A 19,951-nucleotide genomic window follows, 5' to 3' on the forward strand; every position below is an offset into this window, starting at 1 on the left:
ATTAAACCATTAAAAGCTGTTGTATAAACAAAAACAAATTGTTGGCATAAAATGTAATTATTCAACTCATGAGGAAAAGCCTGTATAATTAACAGATGTAATCAAACATCTACACACTTACAGATGCACATTGAATATACAGGGAACTGGCAAACAAGGCAAGGAATAAGGATAAAAAAGGAAAAACGGGGAAAAAAACAAAAAACCAAACAACCCTGCATTGGATCAAAGACAGTATTTTAAAAACACTAAAGCTCTAATCCTGCAAATTTATATGCATGTAGCTTATACTGTGCAAAAATTAGCCCAACGAACTCAATGAGATTAGATATGCACAAAGTTATTTATGTGAATGCCTTTACGGTTCTAGTAGATTTGAGGTCTTAAATAAATGAGAGCCAAAGACAAACAGCTTTTCCAGTATTTTGCTTACAGTTGTAATCAATACCAAACAAACACATTAATCTAATAGAGTTTTTCTCAATTTAAAAGCCATATAAAATATTTTTTATTTTCATCTCAAGAGAAAGCCCGGAAGCTTTCCACATACAAGATTACCCCAATGAAGAAAACAGAAATCAAGTAAAATGACTAAATGATCTCCCTGATGATGGGCAGACTACGTAGCTCACTGAAACCCCAGAATAAAGGGCTCTTGAGGCAGAGACCAGTAAAGGTTAATCTGACATTTAAATTCTGTATACCAAAATGAAATGACAGATTTAATCCAAGAATCTGGCCTACTGCAATGCAGCACAGTCCCTCCTGGGCAACCACTGTTACCATATATGTGAATGGGTGTTTCACAACTGAACTTTTAACACTGTACACTAAACTATTCGTACAGTAACAATATCAAAAGGAAACGAGAACATAATTTCTTTCACAATTTCAAATATATGTATAATAAGTCCAAATAATGACTGGACATTCATGGTCATAAGAAATGTGCTTTCAACCCTGAACTAAGATGCAAGCTGCACACACGTTCACGTACTGATGGAGTCAAATTCACAGTATTTTAAGGGGAAACTTCCCTACCAAAGCACACTTGTTTAAAGATGCCAGCAAGTTTAGCCATTTTGATTGGCTTATTTTCAGTAATTTTCCTGTTTACGTTTCTGTGAACCATAAATACAGACAGCTTACCGTATGGTAGCCTCTAGGTAGAGGTGGCTTCCCCACAGGATAAGGGTCAACAGTATCAATAATTGTTTGTCGCTCCCCTTTTTGGTTGATTTTCCTAAATCTTCTTCGAGATTGCCTATGAGAAGCTTGACGTTGAAAATACTCCTCATTTTCATCCATGTAATCAACCTACAATAGATGCAAGAGAGTGTCATTTCCCACAAGAAATAAAAATGTTTCTTGTTAGAAAAACAACAAATCCTGTTCTCAAACAATGGCAGTTAGCTTTCAATTTCCTGCATTTTAAGCACTAATAGTGAAACCACTACTTTAAAAAAAAAACCAAAAAACAAAAAAAACCCCACTGCTATGAACAGTATCAGTGAATACGGCCAGTTTTCAAAACTGACAGAAGAAAAATCTTCTCCCTTCCTCTCCCACTTCTTACTCTTGCATAAATACAAACATTTCACTACTCAATATGTTACAAAAAGAAAACTGGTATGAGAAAGAATTTGGTAGTTTTCCTACTGACCTCTGTCACTTGGTATCTTCCCTAACCAACCTATGGCAAAGGCTTTGCTCCTTTATAGACATTACTGGTTTTATTGTTTACTGCAAATAATTTGAAGACATAAAAGAAGGATTTCTAATAGACTGAGCTTACATAAAAACAAATCCCTTCAAAACAGCAAGAGGGAGAATAAAAAATACCTATTAGGTATATCCTAATATATATCAGCCATCTCAGTTTCAGACTTTTCAAAGTAATAGTCCTAAATTACACACAACAGTATACTGCAATGAAAATATTTGAACTAGGAATTCTGGTTTTCCTGAAAAGGAACAATCTTTTTACAGTAATTTGGCTGAAAATCAACATCTCTTCTGTGTTGACCCAACTAATAGAAACCTTACGCAAAACTAACAGGGAAATGGGGGGGGGGGGGGGGGGGGGGGGGGGCGGGGGGGAGAGGGGGAAAAACCACAACTGTCAGCACTGCCTATCTATAGGGACTCAGTTAACTCCTATTCACTTCCACCCCCCAGGGATAAACAGTATTTCTGAAGATGTAGGTAGGAGCTTACAAAACACCTTGCGAGGTTCCTCCATATTTCTCAGCACATAGAAGAGATTTAGACAAAAGATTACTCAGAATTTGCAGTGTGTCTGTCAGAAGTATCACGTATTAGTCAGCTCAAGTCACTAAATACACCTTTCAGTGTACTAATACAAGGGGATGAGCACAGGAAGAGCTTACCCCCCCACCACTGAGCATCTGTTTCACATCTGACACAGTTCCACTCACACCTGACACCTCTCCCCCTTCTCCTCCCCACAAAGCGACTCCATCCAGCCCAGAGACTGAAAGTTACCGCGCCCAACAAACTCTGGGGATGGGATTCTTTCTATTCAAGGTACAACTATTCCTTTGAAAGGCTGGATTGAAGTCAAATGTTTCATTTCAGCTTTCCCAAAACTCTAGTTGTTGGTCTGGGGGGTTTTTTTGGACTAATATGACACATGTGGGAGTACCTGCCCCAGCCCAACATTACCCATCAGTCTAAAAGATGACAAGATTTCTTGTGGATTCTTGTTTAGTCATCTCCTTTCCCCATGTCCATCCTTAAATCTCTTCTTTGTAACTTACTGAGGAATCAGGAGACAGACATCCCCAACTAAATTGTATCCTTCTAGTGGTGAGAGTAACACAAACTGGTCAGACAAGTCAAGGGGCCAGTGGGGAGGCATAAAGGGCTGCTGCTGAGGAGCTGCTCCTCTACAAAGTAAAGTTACAGAGAGCTTTATTTAGGGATAGCAAAAAAGCAACTGGCATTCTCATGTATGCTTTCTGTGTCTCCATAGCTCCATAAGACAATTTTCTTAATTAGAATTGGAAGAGGGAGATACATAATCAAATGATAGAAAAAGATCCCATTATACAATCATCTTTATCTGCTTACAGCGAAATCACAAAGAGCTTAAAACCCACGAAAGCATGCCTGCATTTGCATGAAGATAAGCTAAAAAGCTACTTTTTTTAACAACCAACTTTAACAGAGTAACCTAATCTCTCTGCAAGCCTAAAGCTATACCACAATTTCCTGAGCTTCCACAAATTTTACAGAAACTTTAGGAAAAGAATGCTCAGTGTCACAGCCAGTATCTGAACTATCATCTATATATGGCTTAGATAACCGTCTTGCCGGTATTAGTAATCGATGACTTCTCAATGACAGAGAAAAACATTTAGCCCATTGGTTATGCCTTTGTTCAGGTGGGCAACTACAAAACTTTCAAGCCTGTGAACCCTCAGAGACAATGCTGTTCTGCCACTGGACCACAGCAGTTACTGCTAATAAATAACCTTCACCCAGAAAAGTTGGTAGAATTTTAAAATGTTCAAACTGCTTCTTAAAACTTCAGACAGCTGAGAAGAAATATTTCATTCAATCAACTATTTATTACTTTAGCTAAAATGAGATTAATCCTTTAAAGCATCTTTGCCTACCTATAATAATAAAACAGCTTAAAAAACCCAAAAGCCATACACAAAAACCCCACAAACTGTTCTGCTGTTCTGCTAGCAGAAGAAAACTTCAGTTTTACAAGAAATCTGCAAGAGTAAATGTAACAACAATAAAAAGATACCTTTATCACTCAAACAATGCAAGTATGTGTGCAAAGAATGCCAAGAAAATTATGTATGACATCTTAGATTTATAAAAAGATCATGTGCAAAACAGAAAACTCTTCAAGTTTTACTGGAAGTTGAAGTGTTACCAAAGCTGGCCTGTAAAATCTGAAACAAACTGAATGAAAATATTCTTACCACAATCATTTCAGATGGCTCTAAAACAATGCATTCACAGCCACGCCTGAAGCTTCCTGCAGAACGCTTGCCAAAACTGAAGAACAGAAATAGTTCAATCAGAACAGAAGTCAGACTTACAACACAATCCATAAGCATATTTGCATCTTCTCCAGATATTGTAAAGCACAGAAGAAAAAAAAAATGTACTTACCTCTGTATGAAACAAGTTTTCATGCATATGTCCTTTGACAAGTAACTAATACCCAAGGACACCACCAGCTGTGTATTTTGTATTTATATAGTTTGCCAAGAGTATTTGCTAAGTAATTCTATCAACACTAAAACAAGTGTCAATCAAGTGGTGTCTACAGAAGATGCATGGGTGATTCTGAACTACATTACAGAGTTTGATCTAGTATCTTCTGGCATTACAGCATTAAGTTACCTAAGCTATCTGCATTTCTATAGAGAAAGCTAACTAGCATACTAAGGAAAGAATGAAAAGCCTGATCAACTTCAATTAGCTCTTTTTTACTTAAAATAAATTAACAAAATAAGTATGCTGAAAGCGAGGGTATTCCCAAATTGAAGATGAGGACAAAAGGTTGTTCTGCTTTTCCTGACACATTCTCACCTTAGTGCAATAATTAAGCATAATACTATTTTGCTTCCTGTAGGATAAAATAGAAAGCTATTTTAATTTCAGTTTCTGAAGTGCTCTGCCTGTATTAAATGAATATGTGTGTCTCTGCAGGCTTAACTGCAAAGAATCCTCAAAATGCAGCAGTAAAGGTGGAATGCAGAGAACCAGTACATAATTCAGTGAAATACAAAACCTTTATTTTTAGATCCTTAATCATACGCCATCAGAAGAAAAGACAACCAGCTAAAGTTAGTTTCTGGGGTGTGTGCTTCCCCTGCCAGGTAGTTCGTATTTAAGCCTGCCAGGTCAACACCAGATCTTTCCCGTTGCAGAGAGGAAGGCAGGATAGAAGTCAAAACAGCTGGACCTTCAGGACCCCTCTTGCAGCTTGCTGTAACACATGTGCCCTAAAATCTGCCAAGGGCCAAGGAACCATTTAGCCATTCCCTTTCTTCAACTGGCACTGTGCAACAGGCATGGAAATCCTTCCTATCTGAAGCTCACAGGGCAACAGCTGTCACGTAAGTTTATGAAAAGCAAACCAGACTCAATATAATTGTAAATCAGTAAATCTGAACTTTACCCAAGCCTGTAACACACAACCATAGTGACACACTTAAGCTATGACTTTGTTTGTGAAAAGTAACTTTTTAAAGCTTTATTTCATAACAAGCAAACTGAAGAACTTCATACACCATTTGGAAGAGTGTAGCTAGCCAGTTTATATCTATTCTGCTATCCCACCTACTGATTAGTAGAAATGAACAATTTAACTTGCTACCACAAAGGCTAATCTCTTGACAACAGCACGTTTATAGCTCAAAAAGAAGGCAGTCAGATATTGAAAAGAAGTGCCAGCTGTGCTTATTCATCAAAATAATAATCGCATTTAATGGTACATGGGACTTCTACAATAGAAAAAATTTTCCAGAATACTAAGCCCCTTGAAAAGAAACATTCAATAAAGAAGTCTCTCGACAAAATGTTATTTTCCTAGGGGCAAACACATGCTTCCTCCTATAGTCCAGCAACAAAACACAGGGTGCTTTGCTTTACAATGCCATCTTGAATTTTATACCATTTCAACTACTCTTTAAGAGACCAGAAAATGAAGCCATTATCTTGATTCACTAGACTGTCGCAGAAATGACAAACTTATTTTCTTGGTCATTAACCTGATCCATATACACAGTTTTTCCTTAAAAAAAAGGAAAGGAAGGGGTGAGAAAGGAAAGTAAAACACCTCAATGACTGAAAAACAAAAGTGCAAAAATGGTGATTAGGAAGCCACCTTATTTGATATTCTAACTGAAAACAAACACAGAAATACTCCCTTTTCTCTTGTAGATACTTGTCCCCCTTTTTGTAACCATTGGTTTTGGTCTGGAATACACTATTGCTGTATTTTTTGCCAGGTCACTTTCTAGCCTCACAGCAAACACCAATTTCAATAGAAAATGCACATACACTTTTCCAGTCCACCATTTCTTCTTCCTCTATTGCTGTCTGTAAGTATCAGCTTTAAACTTCTGTCCATTGCTAATCACTTTTGACAGCCAAAAGTTTCAAGCTTTAGCAAACTCAGTAAAAAGCAGCAGCTTGTTTTGGATGTGCTTTTGAGCTCTTGAATAACTTGTTTGGATTTTACCCTTCAGCACAAGGGAACAGTAGTCAACATATTAAGACAGCAGGCATGCATTGAGCTACTATAAAGAATATTCTTAATTTCTGTTCCCAGTATCACACTGATTCTTGCAGCAAATAACCATGTCATCGCTGTACTGCTCAGATTCCTATGACAGCACAAAATTTATCAAAGCAGACAGTGCATCACACATGCATATTATCTTTGACCAAAGATCACGAGGCTTTTCAGGCTGCAAACAAACTCCATAATCTTTGTGAAGTATTGTAGGCCAGACAAGTAAATCAAGGCAGAAAGTTAAATGACCCTTCAAGTGTTGCAGTTCTCAGATACGCCACACCAGCTAAACCTCTTGACTTCCAATCTGCTACTGGAAATTCATCATCAGTGAGGAATTCAGGTAACCAGGGAGAATTAGGAATGTCTCTTGTGACTGTCCACTATATCTGGACATCTCAGAAGTGTCCAACTCTGACTTTAGTAGAACATCCATCACAGTTTTGCATACTATCTGTTGCAGAACCACACTGCAATACCTACACACAGTCACGCAAACAGCTGTTGACATGCAACTGAGGAACAACAGGGGTCTTTGGGCATCACCAATCCCGCTGTTTCAGTTCAGAAGACTGATATCAAAGTCAATTCTACCAGAATTAATTTATTTGTCAGAGCTTCCCACAAGAGCAAAAAGCAAGGACCAACAAAGGAGGACTTCAGTGACACCCTTCTCTAGCTGAAATCCCTAGCTGCAGTAACCAGCCACGAGGTACAGGAAAGCCACCAAACAAACGATTTAAAGTTAAGATTTTAAAGTTATTTAAAACATTAATAAGCAGTAAAAAGAAGCAAATACCCAACACATAATACAGTCTGTTTACTGAGCCGATCAAAAACCCCAAGCTGCACAGCTTTTTATAAAATACCTTATATGTTACATATAATAATATAAATCATCATACATAGAGAGGGGAACTTCATACAAGGGACCACAAGCTGGCACCCAAGCTAGCTTGAGGGATGCCAGGTAACACACAGAAACAGGAGCAGCAGACGAAGTTTCAGTGAAGGGCTGACATACTCTGTAATAACCAGCTTTGTTTCAGTAACTTTTGCTAGACACTGTTCTTTCCAAATGTTGATGCCACACTTCCCGGAGAAAGTCAGTTTGACTGCCCAGATTTATCACAACATACACAGTCTACATGAGCAGTGGCTAGCTAAAATAAAACATAGAGAGCCTTTATTAGCGGGTTTCAATGGATAGGGCTTTGACAAATGTATTCCTCCCCCTACTGTAGTGTGAAATAAGCCTATGGATATATGACTTCACTATGGAGGTTACAGTTAAATCACACGTTTATTTTTAAAATGTGGTAGAGAATTGTACCTAATAGACACTTCACATTTGGTTGTACCATATCCTTCCTTAATAACATTAATTAGAGTTGTCTTAATACATAAAGATAAAATCTCTTCCTACCTAAGCCTTATTCATTTCAACTTCTAAAAATATCTCATTTGCAACTATTAAGTCAGTGATATACCTGAGAGAACCATACAACATCCAGCAAATCACCTGAGAAGGGATGTAGAGGTTATATCAGTAATTTGGATAGCCAGAAGGCTGTCTGGTTAGGATATTGCTGCCTCACCTAAATTCCCCAAAGATCCTTGTTTTGCAGCAGCTTTTCCAACACTTTTTCTCCCTGCTACCACATAAGCTCTGACTTGAGGCTCCTTGAGTATTAAACTTCACAGATGTTCTCCTTAGTACCTGTCCTAGAGGCAATTTCACTTCTGGAGTCCTTTTCTGTCACAGTTACTTTTATTCCCCATAAAGCTACTGAGTGCATGATATGAATGTAAAACAACCTTAAAAAAATACCTTAAAGATATATAAAACAATTTTATTTGCAGGAATCTACTTTACAGTAGCAAATTTGAAAGTGGCTGATTAAAAAAATAATTATATCTTAGAAGGCTAGATACTGTGCCCAAGCAACTGCTCCCTAACTATACTAATTCCCTGAAGCAACTGACAAAAGTCCAATTTCCCACTTGACTATTCAAAAGCATTATTTCCAAATAAATTTGTTAGTACTAAATAAACCCTTTTGCTCACTGTATTAAAAACAGGTATTTTAATTCATATAAGTAACTTATAACTTCATTTCCATTCTAATGCATTCTAAAATGGAGTTTACACTGACTGTCGATGACAGTGCCCTTCTCTGTAAGCGTACCTTACTATATACGTATCTTGGAACTCATTATACTCAAAACATACACAGTTGGTTAAAGAACAGATGTATTACAGTTTACAACACACTAATTAATAGCAGACAAGTTTTAAGGGAAAGCTAAGGGTTTCATGTTTCCAAAGATTGCACTTCACTTTCAGTTTTCATTAAAAACACCTTTACAATTATAAAACTACAATCAGTGCAAATATGTCAGCAGCTAACAAACAGCAAAAGGAGAATAATTTAAGACCACTGACTGCATTTATTCCCCTTCAAGTTTATTACATGTACTAATAAAACAAAACAACAAAGTATCTCAATTAAATGAAACACCTAGAGCTACAAGCAACACATTAAATTTTATAAGCGCTTACACACAGAGACAGCCAAAAACTTCCAGGTATTGAGGGTGACTCCTTCTATCCTTTCTATTATCATCGTGACACTGGAGAGCAATGCAGCTTTCTCCAGACGTGACCCATCCATTGCCCCAGGTCCCCAGACATACTGGTACATGCACACACAGACGCTCTTTTCAAAGCTCACAGGCAAGGCGGCAGCTACTGAAGAGGGAACATTTCCCTATCAGCATTCAGCCCTGTCCCCTCGCCCTGGGCCTCCACATTCCTGTTTTCACGTCAGCCCAGCTCCCAAATGGAAAATTATTTCTCAGCACTGGAATGTAAACGCATTCATCAAAAACGATGCAGAATCTGAATAAAACTCCACTGACGACAAACACCAAGAAAAAGTTTTTCACTGAGAAGCCCTTTTCTTCCTCCCTCTTTAAAGATCAAGGATCACTCACAGAAAACCCAATTTCACCAGTAACAACTATTTTGAAAAGGACATATAAAAATGTAGGGTTTCCCCCATAATGTGTCTAAACATTTATTTCTTTTGATATTCACCACCTTGCATTAGCTTAAAGTAATAATTAATCCCCCTATGTTTTGCAACTCTTAGTAAAACTACATCTAAGTCTCACAAAGAAAGCTCCACAAAGTGTGATCATCTATATAGTGCGCATTCTTCAACACATTAAGTGCAAAATACTCTTATAGTTTTATGTATTTATAAATGCAATATTTGGAACAAAGCTGCTAGTTTAGAATAAAGTATTTAATTGGCATTTCCTCTAAGTCAAAAAGCATATTCCATTTAGACATGTTCTAATGCAAGGAAAAATACAAGTAAAAGATTTTCTTGTTTCTCAAGTTCTTAGAATTTTCTGTGGTATATTTATGGAAAAAAATAAATTCAATGTAAGTCTTGCTTAAAAAAAAATCTACAACATATTAGAAATAGAAACACAATGCATGAGTATTGCAACAATTTGTGCTAAAACTCTAGAAATCAGATATTCAAAAACTTTCTTTGTCCTGAAATTTTCAAATGGGATGTACTATGGGTGTAAGATCAATGCTGTGCAATATTTGCCAGTGCAGGACTTCCAAATACACGCGGACATCAAAGTAAATATTTTCCCTCTTCCACCTTCCATGAAACCAGTCCTTTTCTCTTTGAGACTGTACTTGAATAAATCTTCAAGCATAAGGCTATGCACAGCTGAGTTCAGTTTCTCGAGTTTTTAACATACTCGTGATAAAAACAAGATCTTAAGCTACATAAACCAAATACTTCCCAACTAATTTTGTGAAAATGACATTGCTTCAGCTGACATCTATCTTTAGGAGGATCACCAAAAACTTCCAAAATGAAAAACAGAGGGATTGCATTAAGCACATTTAGAATTTGAAGTTGTGTAAGACAGAGCCTTCACCTGCTATTAGGTAGCACCCACCCTGCAAACGCTGTTACTGCCGTCACTATTGACGTTCAAGTGCTCTCTGCTGTGTTTTTCACCTTCCCTCTACCCTCCAGCTTCTCAAACTCGGAGCTCAGAGGAGCCACCGTTCCTCTGCATGATCATTTGCCACAGGTCCCGCCTGCACGTGCTGCCTGGTGCTGGTTCCTCATACCAGCGCCGTGACCTCAGCCACGACCAGCAGCTGCTTTCCATCACTGTGTCAATTATTCTCTGACAATACAGAAGCAAACATGTGCAGAATGTCTGGTCTCCGACAAACCCCAAAGTCAAATCTTGATGCAGCAATCAACACTTAACTTGCAACAATGCCAAAATGCTTAGATGTAGGTCTAAAGCAAACCAGTCACGCTGAATTCCTGAATTAAATATTATTGAGCAGTATTTAGTAGATGTCTAAATGGGGAAAAAAATGGGGACTATATTCTATCGGGGAATAGAGATTCTTCAAATCCTTCACTCTATTTGGGATACAGAGTGAAGGATTCAGTCAAGTTCCTCCTCCTGTGTCTTTTTCTATTAAAACACATCACATTTCATTTTGCTACATCCAGATTAGAATGAAAAACATCAGTCCCTCTTAACGGCTTATTCTAACCAAGCTAGGTTTATAGCTGGCTTTCAGTGAATGTGCTGTGAAACCCAGACTGTTCCTCCCACCAACTCACCCTTGCCAGGGATGAAATAAAAAGGAAGTTACAATTTAGAAGTGTGTATACATGCACAAGCCATCCCTAGGGGAAGGCTTAAGTGTTCTGACGAAAACTAAATTTGGCATGGCCATTTTCTGACCCCTCAGAAAAAAAAGACAGAGCCCTTCATGCATGCAGAGCAGCTCTATCGGGAACAGCCTTCTGCTGGGCATGATGCAAGGAAGGAAGGCAGCAGCAGGTTTCCCCACGCTTAAAGCTGCACAATGGAAACCATGAAAACAAGGATTTGTCAACTAAAAGACAGAGGCTCTTCATCAGATAATTTGATCTTCTATATAATATAGGCTGACTTCTCTGATTCTGATTGAAATTAGTGCCTGTCTTTTAGAAACAGGCAAATATGCAAGTGAAGCCCAAGTTGGTTTTGACTGGTGTTAAATATTACTTCTTAATTAAAAAATGGCAGTCATCTGCATATCAAAATAATCAGTAGATTCACACTTTTCTTTTTCTTTTTCTTTTTTTCTTTTAACTCACGTAATTCTCACAATGTTATTACGTTTCCAGTAATTTATTTTTTTTCGAGCGAGAGCAAAGAGCTGCTTCACAGAAATGGTTTTCAGTTGAAAGGAAAATTGAGATGCTGGCAACTGGAATATGAGTTGAAGAGGCATTTGTGGACCTGTCACTGTTTGCAAATCCTGGAGACATGAGCTCACTACATACCATGGATAAGGATGATTAGACTTATCCAGCGTTATACGATAGCTTAGATGTTTACAGTCTCAGATACAACAGCTCATATGTCAGGGAAGGGACTTACTTGCAACATCAGAGCTAAGTACATGCCACTTAATAAGACTTTGGAGCAGGGGTGTTTCACAAGAGAAAAAAGAAAAACAGTCCTCAAACATCACTGCAGCTCCTTGCTGGACCTAGGATGCAAACTACCCACTGCTGTGGAGGAAGAAGAATCATGGGGTCAAGGGCAATAACACTGGTGCTGGAGCAAGAGGGTGTAAAGGCAGGAAGAGCCCAGCAAGTCAGACAGAGAATGCCAGATGACTAACCAGTCCATGTGAAGGACACCAAAATTATAGGATAAACACCTTAATAGTGTATTAATGCTTTAAATAATTCTGGCTAAAAATGTGTGCAAGCTAATCTGAACTCCAGCTGAAAGCTTTAGCAAACTTCATCAGTATTTTGAACACATTTAGTTAGCATCCTTACAGATGACAGACTATAGTACTTTATCAACATAATACTCATAGGGATTTTTCTTTATTTCTTATGCAAATACAACGAAGATCAGAGGTTGCATTAATCTGGTAATTTATAGCTGACTAGTGAAAGCACTTCAAAAGAAATTCCTGAAAACTGACAGTGAATAATTTGAAATTAGCCAGATTCTGGAGGTTTGCTTCCAGAGAAAGTCCCTTCGGTCAACCCTTGAAACATATGCCTTGTAAACTTCACACAGTTTTTTCTTTTAGTACAGACTACTGTTTTGAAAAATGTGATTAATTTTGAAATTTTATCTAGTTAGAAGACTGATTACGGTAGCAAGTTTGACTAGTTTACGTAAAAAAAAATTAGTAAAGTTTCAAGTGTGTTGCTTTTCACTTCAGCTTTTTATAATGTTACCTTAAAACTAAAGTTAAGTTGAAAAATTATTAAAAACCCAATCTGAAAAAGTGCTATAAAGAAAAATGAATTGTTTTGCAAATTTACTGCAAATGGAGGTAGAGGCTCAGGGCTTTTAGAACAACAGGTGATCCTGAATACTTTTCAGACTAGAATACCATTTAGGGTACTTTGTGATTCTTTCTTTGTATATAACAAACAAGAGACATGTGTTTATGAAAATTTCCTGGAAAATCAAGATCTGTATTTATAAACTATATACACAAATATATAAACAAAACTGGAACATAGTGGTGGCAACAACAAAATTTAGCTTGTTGCAGCAGTTCAACTTTGCAGCATCTCTAGTATAGAAAGCCAGAAGGCAGGTACCTCATCAGAACAGCTGGCAGAAGAGATTTTTATTTGGAAAAATAAAAAAATCCCTGTTTGATTTTTAAATTAGAAGTTCTCATCTTATCTTGGAAAACATTCAAAGATGCAAGCTTTTTTCCTAACCTACTTTTTTTTTTATTATTCCTTTTCTTTTAGACAAAAAAAAAAAGTATTTTAATAAATGGTTTGAATAAAGACAGCCTTGCTTATGCTTCATCTTATCATCTTAATGATGTCTGTGTTGTCATGGAGATTACTGTGACATCACAACATCTCCATAACAGTCTCAAAGAATGAGAAATAGTAGGAAAACATTACTTAAGAGGCAAGACCTTGTCTGAACATAATTTGGCTTATTAACATTCATGAAATTCATTAAAACAGAGGAGCATTTTTCCAACTTCATACAAAGCTGTTAGATGTTAGCTCCTAAATGAAGACTGTTTGGGTTTTTTACCTTGAAAAAGATATAGTAAGTTTTTTTAAGTCACCCTACAGACTTTCATAATGAAAGTATTGGAAACTGTCATCTTTTTTTAAAAAAAAAACAAAAACACACAAAAAAACCCAACAAAAATTTAGTGACTTCACAGGTCATCTAGGTTTTTAATAGTAAAATAAAACCATACATATTGACATTTTCCACCCCCAGTTACATGCCAAACTCATTCTATACAACAAATTCATTCACATGGAGGGCTAAACACGTGACCTCAATAACTAGTTTCCATACTCCCAGTGTAAATGAAAACAAACTGAAACAGTGAAGTAATAGTGGCAATTTTGGTTTAGCTATTTAAATAATAATTTGAAAATAAATTATCCCTCACTTAACATGTTACGCTATGTCTAGTGTCCCTGGATTTATGTTTCAGAAACATTCAAAAACATTAGTGTTACCTGACAGAAAACTCTCAGGCAAGTTAAAGTCTTCTACAGTACGGAATAACACTTTGTTAAAAACACTGTAGAAGAATTGCAGTAGCAGAATCATGCTAATAATCAAAACAATACTTTTTATTCCTTCCACTTTTCTGTAGTCCTGCAAATACATAAGTAAAAGTAATTATTTCACCTTATCAAGATTGTCCTTCACCGAAGCTGTCTATAGAAGTTCAAATCACCAGAGTTCCACATGAGGCAAAGAAAAGGCTCTTCCCCAAATATCCCAAACCTAAATGCAGGGACAGCCATCCCAGAATAGATTTACACTGGACTTCTCACAAGAGTTTTCTTGGACATTTTGTTTAAAAAAAGAAAAAAAGTTTTTTAAAAAAGCAAAACCCCACAGACATATAAATATATATATATATACACAAAAAAGAAGATTTTTCAGTTTTGCACTTGCATGCACAGGATGGACTCTTAAGGTATCTCTCGCCTGTTCTGTAGAGTACGCTAATTTTGGTGAGCATGATCTTCCACTCTGTATATTGTTTTAATTGTCTTTTAAATATAATTGTTCAGCAGTAATAAGTCATCTCCAATTTGAGGATTTAAATTGGTCCTCTCTGTCTGGTTAATTTTGCTCCCTAGGCTGGGAAAACTTCACCACCGTGCTCAAAAATGGTCTTTTTCTCCAGCGTATCGCCACCACCTCCTTGCTCTGCAGCGCACCCATTCCCCTCTCCACATGGGTATACTTCCCCCTCCTGGGTATTCTTTATGCTGTTTTTGCACAAAGTTCATTTTGTTGTTATTTTGGGGTAAGCAATGACCAGATAACTTCTCAGTTCATTACACTTAGAAAACTTGCCCATGAACCCAGGGAGCATGTGAAGCACACATGGTCTTCCTTTTACCCTCAGAAGGAGTCTCACAATGCAGTTTTTTCAAGCGGGGTTTTTTTATGTTTTGCAGGTTTGTACTAAAACTCAAAACTTTATATACTAATAAATTGAATCAGAAGGCACCTGAAATCAGAAAGAACGGATTGCAGAGCAGGTCATCTCACCAGCTGCAATATCAATTGTGAAAAAACAACAGTTTTCTTCTGATAGATAACTTTAAATAGCAATGTGAGCAGCAGTGAATATATCCAGGTATAACAGGTCTCACATTGAAATAACCACATACTTTATTACACAGAGAATTTTCCCCTCATTAACTTCTCAGAAAGAGCACTCCGTTTTTTTCCACAACCCTATATGTATGCAAGTAATTATCATTTCAGTTAACAGCTTTTTAATATTAAAATCCAGCTTGAAATTTTAGAAAGATACCAGTGAGATCTGTCAAAATCAAATGAAAATCACATAATTATAATGTACAGAAGAACAAAAGCAAAAGCAAAGATGAACAATGTTTCTGAGATTGATTACTGTTGTTAATTACTTCAAATGGTGACATGCTCCATTAGAAATCCTAATGCTGGGATTAAGAAGGTGTGTCTAACCAATGCAACAAAATAAGCTAGAGTCAGCAATAAAAAAAATTTACTGATTCAAGGCCACTTTTCTTGCAGCACATTTGAGAAACCAGGTATCAACTAAGCAGCACCAAAATTTTTCAACAATGAGAATACATCAACATCTTCAGGAAAACCAAATTTTCAGTGGAATTAATGTTTTTCCCGTCCATCCTAGAGAGCATTCTGAAACATTCCCATTGCCCCCCAAAAAGAAGCCCACAACTTCAGCACATTTTTCAAACACTATATGTGGTGTTATATATTGCAGCCATAATTTTAAACCCAACTTTCTAACATTTTAAAAAATGGGAAGTGAGAGCTGGTATCATTCATAGATGTCAAAGATTACATTTTCTCTATCAGCTACCTTCAAGAATTCTCGCCTTTCCTCTCCTTGCTTTCTCCTAAAATATTATCCCCCATGAATCTAGGCTGTTAAACCCCTCTGCTAAATTTTAATTTTTTTCTTCAGGTTCTTTTCAGTTACTCTAAGCTATAAAGACACATTCATGCTTGCACACAAAAAAAATTATTCTATCCGTGTTACCTCAGATTTTGGTGTTCCTTAGCATTGGCTATATCCCATACTCATATCACACTGAAAAATTTTTGATTATACTTATTCTATAGTGCAAAAATAACTTTATTTGGTTCACAGGTGGGACTCACCATAAAAGCAATGGTTTGGATTTATACTGTTACATACTTTGTTTCTATGTTCCATACCACAAATTCCTAAGCATAATTTTGTTATTAAAATATACACATTCAACTTTTTAGTATTTTTACACAGTTGAAGTTTCAATGGGGAAGAAAAACACCACTGACCTGAATAAAGCAGAACATAATAAAAGCCTACTTAATTTATTTTTTTTCTTGTTGATGTAGCAACAGTAGCAGGAAATGCCATCTTGACTTAGCTTACAATTACCACGTGTGAAACAATGAAAAACTGGAGCAGTGCAAGCACATTCAGATCTACAAGCCACCTACCACCAATTAATGGTGTCTCTCCTATGGAAAGCGTATGAAGTCATCAAAAACATTCTACCAATGCACTGGAGCATCAGCAGGTGACCCAGACCATCTCAAGTCCATCATCAGGTCATTCATATGGAAAAAGACAAAAGTCTGTAGCTCTAGGATATACACCTAGGAACTAGTACAAGGCTTGCATTTGTGAGGGCTTCTGAAGGTGGCTATTCTCCTAAATGAGAATCCCCATCCCTGAAAACCTTCCCCACCTGAAGGGGAATCAAAAATATTCAGGCTCACTTATAAATTTTTCAGGTCATCCGACACTTCCTGCTTCATTGTTACCTTCTCATCTCCTTGTTACAAACTTGGAAGAAAGCCTGGTAGCACTAGACCCACTACACTAGACTTCTATTTTTATTTTCAAAAGATGCCAACATAATAGATTAAGCCCCTCAACATTTTATCAGCTGTGCAAGAACAAAATTCCAGGAGCGTTGAAATAATTGTTTTGACAGGAACACTGCCAGACAGCACCCAATCTCATAATTTAGGAACCGTGTCCTCTTCTATTTCCCAACACCTCTGATCCTGACAGCACACTTGGAAGATGACCAATTTCAAACCTCAATGAACTCTTCAATTTTTCAGCAGAACAGGAGACGGGGGGAATAAAGCAAAGTGTATGTAATACCAAATTCATTTAGCTGTAAAAATCATCTTAAGTATTCTTATCTTAAAAAATCCTGTACGCCACTTTCTGCAAACAGCAAGGACAGTTTCAGATGACATTACTGGTACAAGCAGCATGTGCTCTGCATCACGAACTTCGCTGTAACAGCAGGTGACATGACAAGACAAGGCCCTGTTAATTTATGGCTTGCTAATTCCGCTGCAGCCAGAGTTGAGACTGATTATGTCTCGGTGAGGAAGCCAGACTGGGGGAGCTGGACACCCTCCCTGCCAGCCAGCCCGCGAGGAGCTGGGTTCAGGGACAGAACCAGGGCAACTCCAGCTCTTCTGGCACCTCACAAGGAAGATGGTAATGCCACGCCAGAGCACTCCAGGCTTCGCTGGTAACGCTGGCCACGATACCAACAGGAGATGAACATATTCAAGGCCAAATCAGGCACTCCCCACAAAATGTTCCCTCTTGTAAGCAAGCTTTTGTTTTCTCCACAAGTTTGAGTCTCAAAAAGTCATCAGCCGCATGCACTGTGATAGTCTAATTTTGTGCTTGCAGGTAACGGTAAACATCTCCATCTAAAAGACTGCGTATGTCCTTTTGGGTAGATGCAGATGGTACAAAGCAATTAGGGCTAATTTCTCAATGTCTGTTTAAAATCCATTGAGAGAGATGCATGGTAGACATACACTCAGTCATAAATGGACTGACATCTCCCTAAGCTGAACGAAGAAAGAAGTTGGAGGTAGTGATCTCAGCCCTTCCTAGACTGAACTGTAAGATCACACTCCTTCACGCTTCGGTTTCAGTTGATGGACTGAAATGCTGAACCAAGGCACTGAAACCAAAGAGAAGTCACAATGGCATTGGGGGGCGGCCCCCAAGAACACCATATGCTATACCTTCCCACCAACCTATAGAGACAGTCATGAGAATGGCTTCAGAACAGCACTAGCGAGATACAGAAATCATGACGCAACAAACAGGTCAAGGGAAAATCCAGCAGCAGCAACTAGCAGCAAAAAATGAATGTTTTATATTAAAGAGTGAGAGTTGTGAGGGCAAGCTAAATTCAAAGCACACATTTTCACGTAATTTTTAAGTAGACTATAAACCATAGCCTGGGGAGTTATTTTTCTTTACAAAGAGCCAACCTATGGTCTTTGTGTTTCCATCATGACACTGTAAATCCTTAGACATAAGCAAAACTCAGAAAGAGGGAAAAGCTCAATAAGCTCAGCACAGCTCTCGATCAACTCCCTCTGCAGCTTAAATAACTAAACCAGCAGCTCTCAAAAGCAAAACACTGAGCCTCCTTAAACCTGTTGTTCTAAAACTCAGGTTTCCTGCTCAGAGGAAAAAACAACAACAACCAACCACAAAACCCTTTTTAGGGGATTTTATTCTGGTTGAAATATTTGTGTATATTGATCACTAACTTAAAACACCAGTTTTGTTCTGTTCTAAGTTTCAGCTAGCAATAGCCATTATTAATAAACACTAAGTTGCAAATATATTAGGGTCATATTTTGAGGGAACAATTTTATCTTTGTGATTAAAACTATCTATCATTTTATTCACTGAAAAGATTGATCAAAGAAAGTTCTCTCCAAAATTTAAACATATTATCAGTCAAATATATCTAAACCACACCAAACAGCATGTCCCCAGGGATCACAAAAATTAGGAAGTATGTTTCAGGATACATAAAGCTGTATAAATGCATGTACATAGCCAAGAGCTTTGCTCCAGCACTATTTACTCACATGCGTTACCTGTTAAAAAAACCAACCCAAAACCAGCCAAAATCCCTAACTTTTTCTTCTGAGAGAGTTTACTTTCTTAAGTTAATCAGGACACACTTGGACAAGGACAAATCATTCCTGCACAAATTTAGTTTTATTATTGCTGTAAACACATTCAAAAGAAATCCATGATTTCTTTAATGGCTCTGCAGTAGAATTTGATATTCCATTCCAATTTTCACATTGTTTTAGTATAAGAAACTCCACAGGGCTAAAGCATCAATATTTAAATAGATAGATCTCTTAATTTTGAAGAGGAAAAAACCCAGATGTTCTCTCAACTTCAAAACTTAGTCTTTTAGTTAGAGGAAAGAGCTTAAATAATTGCTCTTGAATATAAAATCTGTGACTTGCCAAAGAGAGAGCATCCCTCCATCGCCATATGGAGAGGAGAGATCTGCTTGGGTGTGTCAGTACAGAAGGAAAAGAAGAGGCTAAAGCAAGGAAAGCGTGTAGATGAGTGAGCATTAAGAGCAAAGCCAGGTTTGCACATGGCAAGTTGGCATCACAGCATGCCCAAGCAGCCCAGCACACACCATCCAGAGAGCCTCTGAAGAATTCTAGGAGCAAAACAGAAAATCCCAAGCACCAGAGCCTAGCAGTCTGAGAAAAACTGCCCAGCAATTCTGTATTTTGTTGCTAAGAGTTAGTTGCATCCTCCAGTCATGGAAGCCACGGGCAAGTATGAGGTTAGCTGTTGGAGATCTAGGAGACATTTATGTAGTGCAGCTCCAAGTCAAATAAGATGAGAGACCATGATGAAATTTACACTAGAAGCAAAGTCCTTGAACAAAAACCCCATGGGAAGTCTGAACAGCTGAACAAATGTGATGAGAGCACAGAGCTAACCTAGGGATGCTGGAGGCCATTCCAAAAGGTATTTTGAGAGACTGTCACATTACTGCTGCCAGTGACCACGTGAAAACACAGGAGAGCCAGGACAACCTTCAGGGCATTGCATTTTCTGCTCATTTATTTTCTGGACCTCATACATAAACCTCATTCTACCATGTGAACTGCTTCAGGGTACAGATGCTCAGTGAAAGAGGTGAGGAGACCAAGTGTTAATATTTGTGCTAGTTTGGTGGTTGTTGT

At 37.6% G+C, this 19,951-nt stretch overlaps 1 protein-coding gene across 7 annotated transcripts in view; it reads right to left on the reverse strand.

Moving 5' to 3' along the window:
* The window catches only part of RAPGEF2 (Rap guanine nucleotide exchange factor 2), a 195,216-nt gene that overhangs the window by 88,934 nt on the left and 86,331 nt on the right, over window positions 1-19,951 (reverse strand). For all 7 annotated transcript variants that reach the window (XM_056350378.1, XM_056350455.1, XM_056350061.1 and 4 more), the window contains exons 5-6: window positions 3,963-4,038; window positions 1,150-1,317 (exon numbers count right to left, since the gene is read on the reverse strand). In XM_056350378.1, coding sequence (XP_056206353.1) covers window positions 1,150-1,317; window positions 3,963-4,038 — 244 coding nt within the window. The remainder of the gene's footprint in view (window positions 1-1,149; window positions 1,318-3,962; window positions 4,039-19,951) is intronic.

The sequence above is a fragment of the Falco biarmicus genome, chromosome 1, assembly GCF_023638135.1.
Source record: "Falco biarmicus isolate bFalBia1 chromosome 1, bFalBia1.pri, whole genome shotgun sequence".
In the NCBI taxonomy this organism is placed as follows: Eukaryota; Metazoa; Chordata; class Aves; order Falconiformes; family Falconidae; genus Falco; species Falco biarmicus.